Source organism: Tubulanus polymorphus, chromosome 1 (assembly GCF_964204645.1).
Source record: "Tubulanus polymorphus chromosome 1, tnTubPoly1.2, whole genome shotgun sequence".
NCBI lineage: Eukaryota > Metazoa > Nemertea > Palaeonemertea > Tubulaniformes > Tubulanidae > Tubulanus > Tubulanus polymorphus.
In genome coordinates, this window is record NC_134025.1 from 26,927,245 (window position 1) to 26,940,532 (window position 13,288).

The following is a 13,288-nucleotide window of genomic DNA, read 5'->3' on the forward strand; positions in this document are numbered from 1 at the left end:
TTGACATGACTGGTTCCACGATTATGTGAGGGCCTTTTCGAGCCATGAGATAGAACGTTATTCTGACTATTTGTTTGTGAACTGATCACAACTGTCAGATTCGAGTCCATAAACAGCGTTTACGTGTTAATATTTGTTTAAAGCTAGGGATTTCTTGTTATGCTTAAAGGTTGCATCGATTGGTGGATTACGAGGTTTTCTTATACCTTTTACCTTTTTTACTGCAAATAAAACATCAGCGCATTGCTTTCCGACAGTTTTTGCGTGGCACCGAAAAAAGCACAGGCAAACTGTCAATTATCAAAATAATCGAGTTACGCTCAAATGAATAATATTCAATGAGTAGGGAAGAAACATGATTCCAAAAATTAAGGATTGACGGCTCGACAATATAATACAGGCGACCGCTTTTGAAGTTTAACAAATATTTGCAAATATCATTTACCATGTATGTGTGTCAAACTGCTATAGGAACCGAACGTAAACATAACGGTAGTACGAATAAATTTTGTTAATAAGCAAATCAACAGCCAAGCGCTACTGAACATAAAACACCCACACTCTCGAACTTCTTGTAGGCAGATTGGGGTGTAAGTAAATTTGACCAGCTCATTGTCATTTTGTTGCACTGTCGGGTTAAACAAGTGTATTAAAACTGGACGAAGAAACAAACAGTTGACTCCAACAAGTTTACAAACGTGACGGAATTTGATTGAATTGAGTTTAACATAAGAGAAAATCGACGAGATCTTTTGGAAAACATTTCATTCCTTACAGTGAAAATGCCAATATCAAGTGGAGCCGGAGCCTGGCCAGCTAGCTACTGGCGGGAACCAACGAAGGTTGAACCGATGAATGGAGCTTTTGACCACAGCTCCTCTTACAGTCAGAGACCTCCAATGCAGATATTACAGCAGCAAAAACAACCAGTTACAACATATCGGGTAGTAGAGCCACGTTCTAGAGGCTGCTGCGGTCGAATGCTAAACAATAACGTTTGGCACGCAGGGCACAAGGTAGGTCGCTTACATTCTATAATTCAGATTGCAAATGATTGATGTTTTTACTTCATAAAGACTAATTTACAATTTTAGGGTTTGACTTCTGGGGTAATGACATCAGGGCAATTGTCCATGCATGGCTGTTGTACATTTCTATTGGGATTGTTCATGCTAGCTTTACTGGCCGGAATTGCTGCAGCACTGTATTACGGAATAACAGGTATGGTACATTTTACTTCGATAGTTTAACTCCGATAAATGGTAAATAAATGAAATAAGAACTGTTTTACGATATATTTAAGCCGCCATTGCTGCTGAGAACGCACGACGTTTAGCGATGCTGAGTCCTGGAGGAATGCCAAATGATCGATTCTTTAGAGTCCATGGACTCGGTGTACCTTGCGTGTCGCGTCCCCCGGGTGGGGGTAATGTGCCCCCGGTTTCAGCCAGGCTTAAAATAGCAACTACGTTATCTGCAACAACTAAAGGGATCACAACTACTCTGAAAACAACGACTCCTCTTCGTACTACAACTACCACTCCTATCACGACCACTCCACCTACCACGAAACCAGCAATTCCCGTTAAGACAACGTTACCAACAACTATTTATACGGGGAAATATTGTGACGAATTATCAACAGCGATTAATGAAATCATCACAACCCCTGCATCAAAATCATCGCGTTCAATAAATGCTTCACTTGGACTTATTTCGCTGATGTCCATTGTCGTATCAGTTCTTCGTTACGGACTGCAGTGAGATGGAGTAGTTGACCTGGATGGTGGACTTAACTGGTAGAACATCTAATGAATCGAGACCATAACATAGTTATTACCATTTCAGGATAATATGACAAGTCGTTTTCAAATATTTGTATTGAACCATGTTTTAGAAAATAAAATTGCATATTTTCATACTGATGTATTGGTATTTTACTATTAGATTATCTGTTCAATGATTTTGTCCAACGATATTCCTGTATTGATAATGTTGTGATTACGGTAAACCAAATTATGGATTGGCAAGCAATCAATGGTAATGTATAACTAATTTTTCTATTGATTGGAAATATTTTCTACTGATTTTATTGATAAAGCCTGCCAACAATTTGAAAGTAGTTAGGTGTACGAATCGAAGGGAATGAAAATCGACCAATTGTATTGATGACTTTCAAAAACTCGTTTCATGATGATTCAATAGATGAATGGATTTTCAATGTTAAAATTCATCTAGAGAATTGATTAAGTAAACAGATATAGAATTTACTGAATCTTCAAAAGCATGCGTGACTTATTGACGACAAATGAACGCACTTCCTTCCCCAATAGCAAATAAATGTAAAAATTCAAAGCGTAATTACAACTTTCAAGAAATGACAGGTACGTCGAGAATATCATTGCGTGTTGTTTCACCGGAATGTAAACGTTGATTGTTGCCGGTAACGTAGTTGCCATGAAAAACCCCGAAACGGTTACCAGCATGATCGTAGTGTGTCTGGCATTGGTCGCCTTGACATCGCTGTAACCAAAATCTACATATTTATAGAGATTATATATTACCAGCAAATTTGAAATAATGATAATCATTTGTGGTATGACAAAGAGGTAAGCAACGATAAACTGATAAGCTATCCGTTGGTCAGCCGGGTCGTAATAGCACCCGTTTTCGTCAGAATATCTCATTATAACTATCCCATAACTGGCAGCAAGCGTGTTCGGCATTAGTGTCGAAACTATCACTACTCGAGCTACATTAGCCGTACATATTTGACGAGCTTTCAAAGGGAATAAAACTAAAACCAATCGTTCGACGGCTATTATTACAATCAGCCACGAACTTGTACATGAACACGTGTAAACTACGAATTCGTATAAGCTGCATAGGAACTTCGTTCTGATGCTTATTTGGAAAAAGTATCCGACGACTGGGAGAAAAGATAAGTGAAGACTAGTTCCGAGATCTGAAACAGCCAATGCTGCCAGATAATTTGCGTACGAAAAACATTTGAAATTTGCATGTGTCATGACAATAAAACTGGCCACATTTCCGACGAAGCCGATGCCGAATACTACTGATAAGATTATCAACAAAATGAAACGCAAAGTCCCTGGTATGCTGTTCATTCCATTTAGAACTACGAATGAATAATATGGTCGACCTATGTTGTAAGTTAGTGACGCGTTCATATTCCTCAACTAAAACGTAAAAATGTTAACGACGCAGCCCACTTAAAAACAACACAATGATATTTCAGCAAAAAGTGAGCCAATCAATGCTCCGCAATGATGTATATATCAGTACGCATGATATCCGCGGACTGAGATCGATTCACTAAGCTTGGACATTTCTTGGATTTTTTTTTATATTCCACATCGGCACACATCGATATCATATACAAGATTTCGTTTAAATCAACCGGCTTAAAAGATACGGATAGTGATACGTATCACTGAATAAGAGGGGAGTAAGATATACGAAGGGTTTGAAACGGTGAAACAACTCCGAATGTGTTAACTGTTCGATATGTGCTGCCGCGAAATATATTCTGGCATGTGAGTATGATTCGTTATACTACTTTATTACTGTCGCCATCTACAAAAGGAACGGGAATCCCTCGGAAATGCCCGTAGTAATAGTGTTGTTATGGAAACGTATATCACCCAACGTAATAATGGGTTTGTAGAATAAAAATGAGATTTTATTATTCTCTATGCATAACGATCATATGTTATCTCATGACAAGAGTTCATGTTTGTGACAAAAAGCCAACGTGTCTAGACAGTGCTGTGGTAATAGTCAAGTCAAGTGCCAAATTGGGTTCGAACCCCATTGTATTTAATGCAAAGCAGGCTCAAATGAAGAATACTAAATGATATGCGTAATCGGTAGTTTTTGTACAATCTATTATCAAGGAATTCTGGATTCCGCGAGATCCTTCCCTGCCTCTGTCGAATGCAGGTGAAGGAATGTACGACTAACGAATGTGACGGTTTAGCGTTAGGCATCCAGTATTCTGCCGTACCGGGGCCCGACATACGTGTCAGGTACTACATTGTCACAGATGTCAAACAGGTAGACAACATTCGAACACGACGCTGAACCTGTATTTCCATACCAATAGTTATATATACTACGTTATAATGGATATCTGGACTGGTGTCTTTACTGATAATTGTCAAACTGTGGAATTTCTAAAAGAAACGAAATGTATGTTCATTATGAGAGGTCTACCTGGATCGGGGAAATCGACTCTTGCACATCAATTAATGGAGACGTATACTGATTCCATAATTTGCTCGGCTGATGACCATTTCAAACAAGCTGATGGATCATATAATTTTTACGAAGCTGAGCTCAAAAATGCTCATGAATCCTGTCAATGGCGTGCGAAATCTGCCTGCTGTAAGAATAGAAATGTCGTTATAATTGATAACACTAACGTGAAAGCCTGGGAAATGAAAGCGTATCTAGAAATCGCAAACTCTCATGGTTATTTAGTTTACACAGTTCAACCAAATACCCCTTGGAGACGAAATGTGAATGAGCTGGCAAAGCGCAACAAGCATCACGTCGCCGTATCAATATTGCAGCGAAAGTTGTCGGCATTTGAAAATGTTTTGCCTATATACTACGCTTGGATTCTGACTGGGAAGGAATCTGAAAATTTGATCACCACGGCTCAACAGTTTCTTAAAATGTGCCTCGAAGTACGTCGAGTAGTAGACGAACTTCGTGACCACATCCCACAAACTGCCTTAAAAGAGATGAGTAAGTTTGTTTGAATCATGGATAAAATATAGATAATTGCAATTAAGAATAATTAAGAATAATTAAGAATAATTGCAATGTATGATTATGAATAATTAAATTGCAGAAGATCATCTATACTTTACAAGACAACATTTTTCTAGTTCAATACACAATATGCATTGCACCGCTATGTTTGACCATGATACGTCCCGTTACCAGCCGTCCGGAAGAGCATTGAGCTACTCGACACTCGTCAAAGATGTCATGGGAACTGTAGATAAATTGAACGTCACCGGGTTCGTTATAACGACGAATTCATTTTGCGCGAAAGTGAAACTGAATGAGCAACAGTTGAAAATTTTCTATCGAGATTCCGATGACGGCGGTGGAAATTCGGCATCGGCGTCGGGTGCTACGAATTGCGGCGGACGCGCGGTTAATTCTTGGAGAACAAGACATGATTCTTATCCAGCCGGCTTTAGACAAACTAGGCATGCAAGTGATATTTCGGATTTGAATTCTCGATTTACGTCGCTTAATTTATCGTCATTGGAGGCGCCATTACCCAAAGGTACCCGAGCTCATATAACTCTAGGCTGCCGTGTCGGTGTCCCGCCCGTTACGGCCGGAAATGAACTTCTCATGATCAGTAAGCTGTGGGCTGCCTCGTCCTATAAGTGGAAACAGAAATGCGATTGTTTTGAGGTTACGTACTACGGAAATGGGATGTTTTTCGTAGATCTTAACAAGCCAATACAGGTGACCACAATTTTTGCCGGTCAGTTTGCTCGAAAGTAGAAAACTCTGATTCTAACAGTTACAAGAAAGGCATTAAGAAGTGTCTATTTGCAAAGTTGCGTTACAATTCTTCTTTGTTGTTTATGCCTTGCAGAATATACGCACGCGGTTGATTAGAATTTAAATACATTGGAATTAATTTGACGTTTTCAGCAATTTTTTTTCTTCTGATATTTTTTTTCAATCACAGGAACCGAGGTTAAAATACCATACATGATTAGTTACAATGTACGTAAACAGAATTGATGTATTTCGGATGTACGATTTGACATATAAGATCAAGATGACTGCAATGATCTGTCTCCTACTTTGTACTTGTTGGTTTAAAAACCGTTATTTTTAATTCTATCATAGTGCATCTTGTTCACTGGCAGAGCAATGAATTGTAATTCCATTGGATGTTTTAACCCAAGGCGATCATTCAATAAATTCTAAAGTGAATTTTTTTAGGAAAAAACTTTATTTTATCATCCTGTTCACTGGCACAGCAATAAATAATCTAACATCTCACAGCTTTTGATGTTTGTGATTATAGTTTTAATATTTAACTAAAAGTTAACAACGGTCTATATTAATTGTACATGTAATTTTATATTTTTATAGATTAACGTATGTATTTTACATTTATCAATTTAGTTCCCGGTCACACAGCAATAAATTGTAATTTTAGAGAATTAAGATTTGAAGAATCTTTTGTGGTAATGCTTATATGCTTTTTGTGTGCTTGGTAAAGAAAACTTTTGAGTTTGTAATTTTCTTCGAAATGGAAACTATCGATTCGAAACGCCATCGATTCGATATGGAGAAGTGAGCTCGTCTCGGTCGGTTTCCAGCAGATAAATTTGAGAAAATATAGGATTCGAACCGTAATTTGTGACCAATCTAATCTCTATCTAATAATCTAAAATACAGCTTTTGCGTTTTTAATTATGTTTTTAAAGATGTTTAACCAATGGTTAATTGTAAGTGTAATTTTACGTTTTGAAGAATAGCATTGATCTGAAGCAGTAGCACTCATTGAATTATTGTTCACGGTACCGCAATAAAATAAGAGAATAAGATTTTAAATCCTTTGTGATAATGCTTTTTGTGAACGAAATAAAAAAAAGATCAAATAGCTTGTGTGTTTGTAATTTGCTTCGAAATGATAACTTTGACATCGCCATCGAAACGGGTGTGGTGCTCGTCTACGGTCTCAGTCGGTCTCGCAAATGATTTATGAAAGTAAGGAGCCGCGAAAAGCCACTGCACGAATTTGCTGATGCTGCGGACTGAATACATGTGCAGACATCGCCAAATCGTCAATCGCTTTTCGTTAATCACGGTGCTATTGCACTTTCGTACCTTCCTGAAAATGTATTTCTCCATATAAGGCCTTTTCTTTATTAGTCTACTAAAGTTCAGATTTTTCAAGAAAATAGTCGGAGGGCGAAAAAGATAAAAATTATAATAGGCATTTTGAAATGGAAGGGAACAGGAAAAAACATCATAACAAAAAATTATTTTTATTGTTTGAGTATTTTCTACATAAAACCTCGGAAGGACTGCAGAAAAAGATAAAAGTGGAGTGAAAATTGTGAGGAATTTTATTCAAACGATGGATGAAATGGAAAAAAATTCTAAACTTGCAAATCATGAGATTGAAAATTGAGATGAACATAACTTTTACATGGTACTAAAATTAGAAATTAATCAGAAATCAACACTAGATTGAAAATCAAGACGAACTATCCAAAAAAACGAAAAGTTTTTTTGAAAAATTGTGATGAAATTACGAAGGAAGACTAAAGAAATTTTCTTTTTATTTGATGATTTTTGCATTCTGGGAGGCGGTCCCGTACTCTAAAAATACTCGTCCAGCTCTTTGGCCGGCTTGTGAGGACAACATTGGCCGAACATCGGTTAGGGTACCGTACGGGTTACTAGTGGACTCTGGACGGCAAACCGAGCGCTATGGTTGTGGCTGATCAGCACATGCTAGTATAAACAACAACTCAAATGCTTCAAGGATACCAGGTACTTGATGTTATTTCACACTCGTACAAAATAATGTATTAATATAATTCAATTCAATTCAATTAATTCTTTATTGTTCCGTAACGTAGTTAAACATTATAAGATTAAGTACAATAAAGACAGGGGGATAAAATATAACATTTTAAAGATAGAGATAACAAAAACAATAACAGTTTAATATACATATATACACGATGTAGACAGGTTTTCAGTAAGTGAATCAGTGATAGTTTAATTAATGGATACTGCGACGTAACACTCAGATTTCAGATTGTTTTTTTTTCATGAGTTAGACCCTTTCTCGATGTATTTCCCTAAATATTTGGCCATTTCTATAGAGGACATTATAGTTACAAATTTGACTTTATCATTTACATTCGACATGCTAGGATATTGATTATAAAATTCAACAGATCTGTTCTTAAATTATCAAATTTTGCACACTCCATTACAAAGTGGAACTCATCTTCTACTACTTCGCATCTGCTACATAAGCGTTCTTCCCTAGGGATACCTAGGTAGCGCCCTTTCTCAATCATAAGTTTGTGTGCACTGAGTCTTAATTTGGTTAGAGCTGTCTTAGAGGAAATTGGAATGTTCAGTAGTAAATAGGGTTCCAAACTGAATTCTGTTTTGAAGATCTTATATGAGTCAAGTTTGTTAAAGCTTTGAATTTTTGTTTTCCAGAATATTTTATATCGCTCTTGGAGTATGTGTTTGAACCTTTTAATATGCTGATAGGTCTGGCCAACTTCTAACAGGTTGAGACTATTTGTAGCAGACAGAATGGCTTTTAGGAAAATAGTCCAGTCATTTGTCTGGTTTTTCATAGAACTCAAATCTTTCACCGTTATATTTACAATACTATTTACATTTGTACACATGTGGTTATAAAAGTTAATTATACGGGAAAATGCATCTATATAAATCGGTAGTCTTCCTAATTCACCGAGTACTGCTAAATTGGTAGTTTTTTTTTGTTTACATGCAATATGAATTTGCAGAATTTGACAGTTAATTTATTGAGTAGGTCATCCTTTTCCACTACTTCCTCAATTGGGAATGTACCCTTGTTTTTGAATATTTTCTTAGCAGTGCTCGTTTTTGGTAACCAAATCTCACAACCATATAATAGGATGGGTGTTACCAAAGTGTCAAACAGCTTTAACGATACATTGGGTGGACAATCTTGAATACCAATCATTTTTTGAATACTGAACATGGCTCGGTTAGCCGATTTGAATAGATCTTCTCTAGCTTTGTTAAAACACCCTGATGCTGTAAATATAAGTCCTAGATATTTGTACTCTTTTACTAATTCAACATTAATTCCATTTATATAAAAATGTGTGTTAATTGGTATATGGCCATTCTTATTAAAAATTATTGCCTTACTCTTTTCAATGTTTATTTCTAAATTCCATTTTTGACAGTATTCTGCAATTTTGTCAAGGCAGTTTTGAAGACTATGTTTAGAATTCGACACTAATACAAGATCGTCGGCATATAATAGATAATTTATCAGCATGTCGCCCAGTGGAACTGGGTCACAAGACTCATCGAATATAGACATAATATCGTTAATAAAAATGTTGAAAAGCATCGGACTCAGAGTGTTTCCTTGTTGTAACCCAATATTTGAGCTGAATTTGCTGGATGTTTGGTACGTGTTAAGTTTCACTCTACAGGTGATATTCCGATACATACTTTCAATGATGCGAATGAAGTGATCTCCTAATTCTAATTGTTTCAATTTGTATATTAGACCCTGGTGCCAGACTGAGTCAAATGCTTTTCGGAAATCAATGAAACAGGTATAGATTTTATTGGATGAGGATAATTTCTTATCGACAAGTCTCTTTAGTGTGAACATATGATCTGTGGTCCTACATTTAGGCATGAAACCAATCTGCTGAGGTACAATCAAATTGTTTGATTTCAGTTGTTTTTCTGACATTCAGGATATGACAAAACACTTTACCGAGACAACTGCTTAAGGTAATTCCCCTATAGTTATCGGGCAATGATTTATCGCCCTTTTTATAGAGAGGAGCAATCAGACCTTCAGCCCATGAATCTGGATAGATAAGCCGCTAGAATAAACGTAGTTAAATAATTTTGAAAGGGGCTTGACAAGATAGTCTTTCCCGTACTTTAAAATTTCGTTGGTTAATCCATCAGGCCCTGGTGACTTGTTGTTCTTCAGGGCTGATAGAGCTTCCGAGATTTCTCTTTCCGTGATAAGAATGTCCAATTCAGTAAAAGTAGGTAAATCATTTGGTAAATATATTAAACTTATGTAGTCTAGCTGTCGTTGTAGGGAACCCGTAACAACGACTGGTATTCAGAACTATTGATGATGATACCAGTTTCAATGGTGTCTGGACTCTGTTTGTAACAAAAAATAAATGAAGCTTGTTCTTTGTTGTTTGTTTTCAATCAGTGCTAGGGGTTCCGTATTTAGCAGGGAATACCGGGCACTTGGTAGAGACGGTCGCTCAGCACTGGGAGACAACAACAATATTTCTAACCTGTGGGTTCAAACAACTCTCGACACCCCTGGGTAAAAAATTACACCCGGAACCGCCAAGATCGTCGACCGTCAGTAACTTTTGCCGATCTTTTAATAGCACACTGGACAACTTGTGCGAAGTAGAACTGTTGTGGCTAAATTTTCAATGTGGCAAGTCGTAACGTACGAGTTATGCAAATAAATGCGACTTTTATTGTTTTATTGACTTCAGTCATTCGCTACTTTTTTCTTATTTCAATTCAATTTTATCAACCGAGTGCTTAGTTGCACCATCGGTTCTCGATCATTTTACAAAAGTAGCGTTTGTATATATAAATATATGCGCATTTAACGTTAGCGATTGACGAAAAGCAATTGACGATTGACGATTAGCGAATGACGATTGACGACGGTACCGGTATTCCGTAACTGCGCATGCGTGAATTACGGCGATATTATCGGCCAAGGTCGTGAGGCGCGGAAATGAGAAATAGCCATTTCGGGGTTTCTCACAATTTTAATATTCAAACATTCCTTTAGGTGAAGAAACGCCTCGTCGACTATCGGAGTAAGTATTTAGTTAATTAGTATAGATCATGGAGCAACTGCAGTAGGCCTCTAATGGTTATGTACCTTATGAAATGCGGCTCTGACTGGGAAAAGGTGACTTCCTGAAACGAAAGAGGAGTCCTTTTTTTACTTTTTTACGTTTACAAAAAATTGACCAGGTCACCATCTTGATAATCCATGATGCAACTGTTTTACCAACATGATCCAACGCGCGCCCCTCGTCTATCTCAATCATACAAAAAGGCAGGAAACGATCATATCTCCGTAAATGCTTAGTCAATCCGCAAAACTTGGTTGGGACAGCTGACATCTTAAGCCTAGCGCACATCGACACTGCGATTGGAGACAACTAGTTGCAAGGCAGTTTTCGGCGCATGAGAGGAACTGGCTGGATACGATCAGTTGCTTGAATGTGTCGATGTGAGCGAGCTTACGATTGGTAAGCGTCGATCTATCTCCAGTTCCAGCCAGTTGCCCATGTTCTACTTTTGAGCAACTGGTTGTACTCAATTGCAGTCATATCCGTCGATGTGCGCGCTCTGGATCTCGACGATCGACACGCGCCATGCAGTTGCTGCAACTGACCGGTTTTAACTAGATTTCGATGTGCGCGGATTAACCGTTCGGTAGCAACTAGTTGTCTCCAATCGCAGTGTCGATGTGCACTAGGCTTTAGTTACCATATCATTGATGGTAAGCTTTTATAATCGGATTTGGCTTGTGAAAATATCCGATCGTGAAACTAAACCGCAGACAGGTTTCTGACTTCTGACATCTCAGCAATCCCAACGAGGTATTCGGTTATTTCCGATAAAGCATTCATGCTACGCCATCTGGTGGCTGCACTTTTCACTGTTAAGTCTTGTGGTGTTGTCTCAGTCTGACCTGCTGAGTCAGAGTGTCGCATTTATTGTCACCGATATTCCAAGAACAATGATTAACTTAAAATACAATTGTTTTACTTCATAGTCTGTGAATTAAAGGGTCATCTTCCTCATCATGACTCACTACAAAGGAGCAGCCAAAGAGGCTGGAAGGGCCATGATTCTGATGAAAAAACGACAAAAAGAACAAGAAGAGTTGGAATTGAGGAAGAAGAAAATCGAAGAGGAAATGAAAATTGGCAGCATCACCAATAAATTTGCTGCACATTACGATGCTATAGAACAACAATTAAAATCTGATACTATTGGTCAGTGTCGTTTACACCCCATTAACCTTATTCATGCTTCAATCGATCGTGTTTGAATCACTGTAAATTTTTCATATAGGTCTAGTAACACTCGATGAAATGAAGGCCAAACAAGAGGTAGCTATCAAAGAGAGGGAAAAACAACTCGCTCAGAAAGATTACGAAGCTAAACTGATCATACAAAAACAAGAGTATGAGAGACAACAAAGAGAAAGGAAACAGGTAAAATGGCTACGCATTATGGTGGGCTCGTCCCTGCCTGGTAGGATTATTCATTACTGTAAGTGAATTTCAGAAATCTGCATTGTCTTTTGATATGGAAGAGGAAGATGATGATGATGATGATGACAGTAATGAAGAGGAGAAATACGACTTTAAGGAACCTAAACAACCTGTTTTCAAGAAAAGACGACTCGGTAAGTCATATTCAAATTATACTTCTTTGACAAATTGATTTTAACTCTTCGTGGAAATACAATTGTCTTTCTTTTTCTATATAACCATTTACGAAGGAAAAAACCCGGATGTTGACACAAGTTTTTTGCCGGATGTCGATCGCGAAGAAGAGGAAAACCAACTTCGGTAGGATCAATAATACGAACAACTACAGGTGGTGCAATGTTTGGCATTTTTACGGTATAAATCGTTATTCTTTCATTTCAGGGCTAAGTTACAAATGGATTGGGCAGAAAAACAAGAAACGCTGAAAAATGAGGAGATAGAGATCGTGTATAGTTACTGGGACGGTTCGGGACATAGGCGTCAGTTGAAGATGAAGAAAGGAAATAGCATGCAACAGTTTCTACAGCGGTGTTTAGAGCAATTACGTAAAGAATTTCACGAACTGAAAACAATCAGCGTTGATCAGTTAATGTACGTGAAAGAGGACTTAATCATACCGCAACATTATACGTTTTACGACTTTATCGTGACGAAAGCTCGAGGAAAATCAGGACCTTTATTTAGTTTCGACGTACATGAGGATGTACGTATTATGAACGATGCTCGATTCGAAAAGAACGAATCTCACGCCGGGAAGGTCGTGCTGCGTAGTTGGTACGAAAGAAATAAGCATATATTTCCAGCTTGTCGATGGGAACCTTACGACCCTGAAAAAAGCTGGGATAAATACACAGTTCTGGACAAAGAACAGGCTAAAATTATTGTGAAGTAATTTATTTGTAATATTGTAGCATTTTAATCAATTGAACTTGTACACATAAGATATACAACATTCAAGTTGATAAAAAATTAAATGATGTATATGTTCAACTGATTCTTTGAGCTTTTTCTTCTTCAAAATTAAAAAATTTGTTTGATGAACTGTCATGGAGAAAGATGAACCTTAGCAACAAAAATTTACTGGAGATTGGACTTTGCTTTTAAGTTTGGGGGTGAATAAAAATGTAGTAGCTTGGATGATCTAAGCAAAACTTCTATTCCCC

At 37.5% G+C, this 13,288-nt stretch overlaps 2 protein-coding genes across 4 annotated transcripts; both read left to right on the top strand.

The window, feature by feature from the left end:
- Positions 1 to 3,822: 3,822 nt before the first annotated feature.
- LOC141908576 (2',3'-cyclic-nucleotide 3'-phosphodiesterase-like) lies at positions 3,823 to 6,631 on the top strand. The gene is made up of 3 exons (XM_074798675.1): positions 3,823 to 4,773; positions 4,880 to 5,533; positions 5,744 to 6,631. Exons 1-3 carry the CDS (start codon positions 4,146 to 4,148, stop codon positions 5,797 to 5,799), a joined length of 1,338 nt encoding a protein of 445 aa, XP_074654776.1. The 5' UTR covers positions 3,823 to 4,145; the 3' UTR covers positions 5,800 to 6,631.
- A 797-nt stretch (positions 6,632 to 7,428) lies between these two features.
- LOC141911707 (protein FAM50A-A-like) lies at positions 7,429 to 13,079 on the top strand. 3 transcript variants are annotated; one of them, XM_074802728.1, is made up of 6 exons: positions 7,429 to 7,569; positions 11,621 to 11,843; positions 11,923 to 12,065; positions 12,139 to 12,259; positions 12,356 to 12,425; positions 12,507 to 13,079. In XM_074802728.1, exons 2-6 carry the CDS (start codon positions 11,651 to 11,653, stop codon positions 13,015 to 13,017), a joined length of 1,038 nt encoding a protein of 345 aa, XP_074658829.1. In that variant the 5' UTR covers positions 7,429 to 7,569; positions 11,621 to 11,650; the 3' UTR covers positions 13,018 to 13,079. The 3 variants fall into 3 exon arrangements, with proteins under 3 accessions (XP_074658829.1, XP_074658837.1, XP_074658820.1); XM_074802736.1 differs by lacking the exon at positions 7,429 to 7,569 and adding an exon at positions 9,467 to 9,567; XM_074802719.1 differs by lacking the exon at positions 7,429 to 7,569 and adding an exon at positions 10,546 to 10,649 and having other exon boundaries at positions 12,507 to 13,078.
- The last annotated feature ends 209 nt before the right edge of the window (positions 13,080 to 13,288 follow it).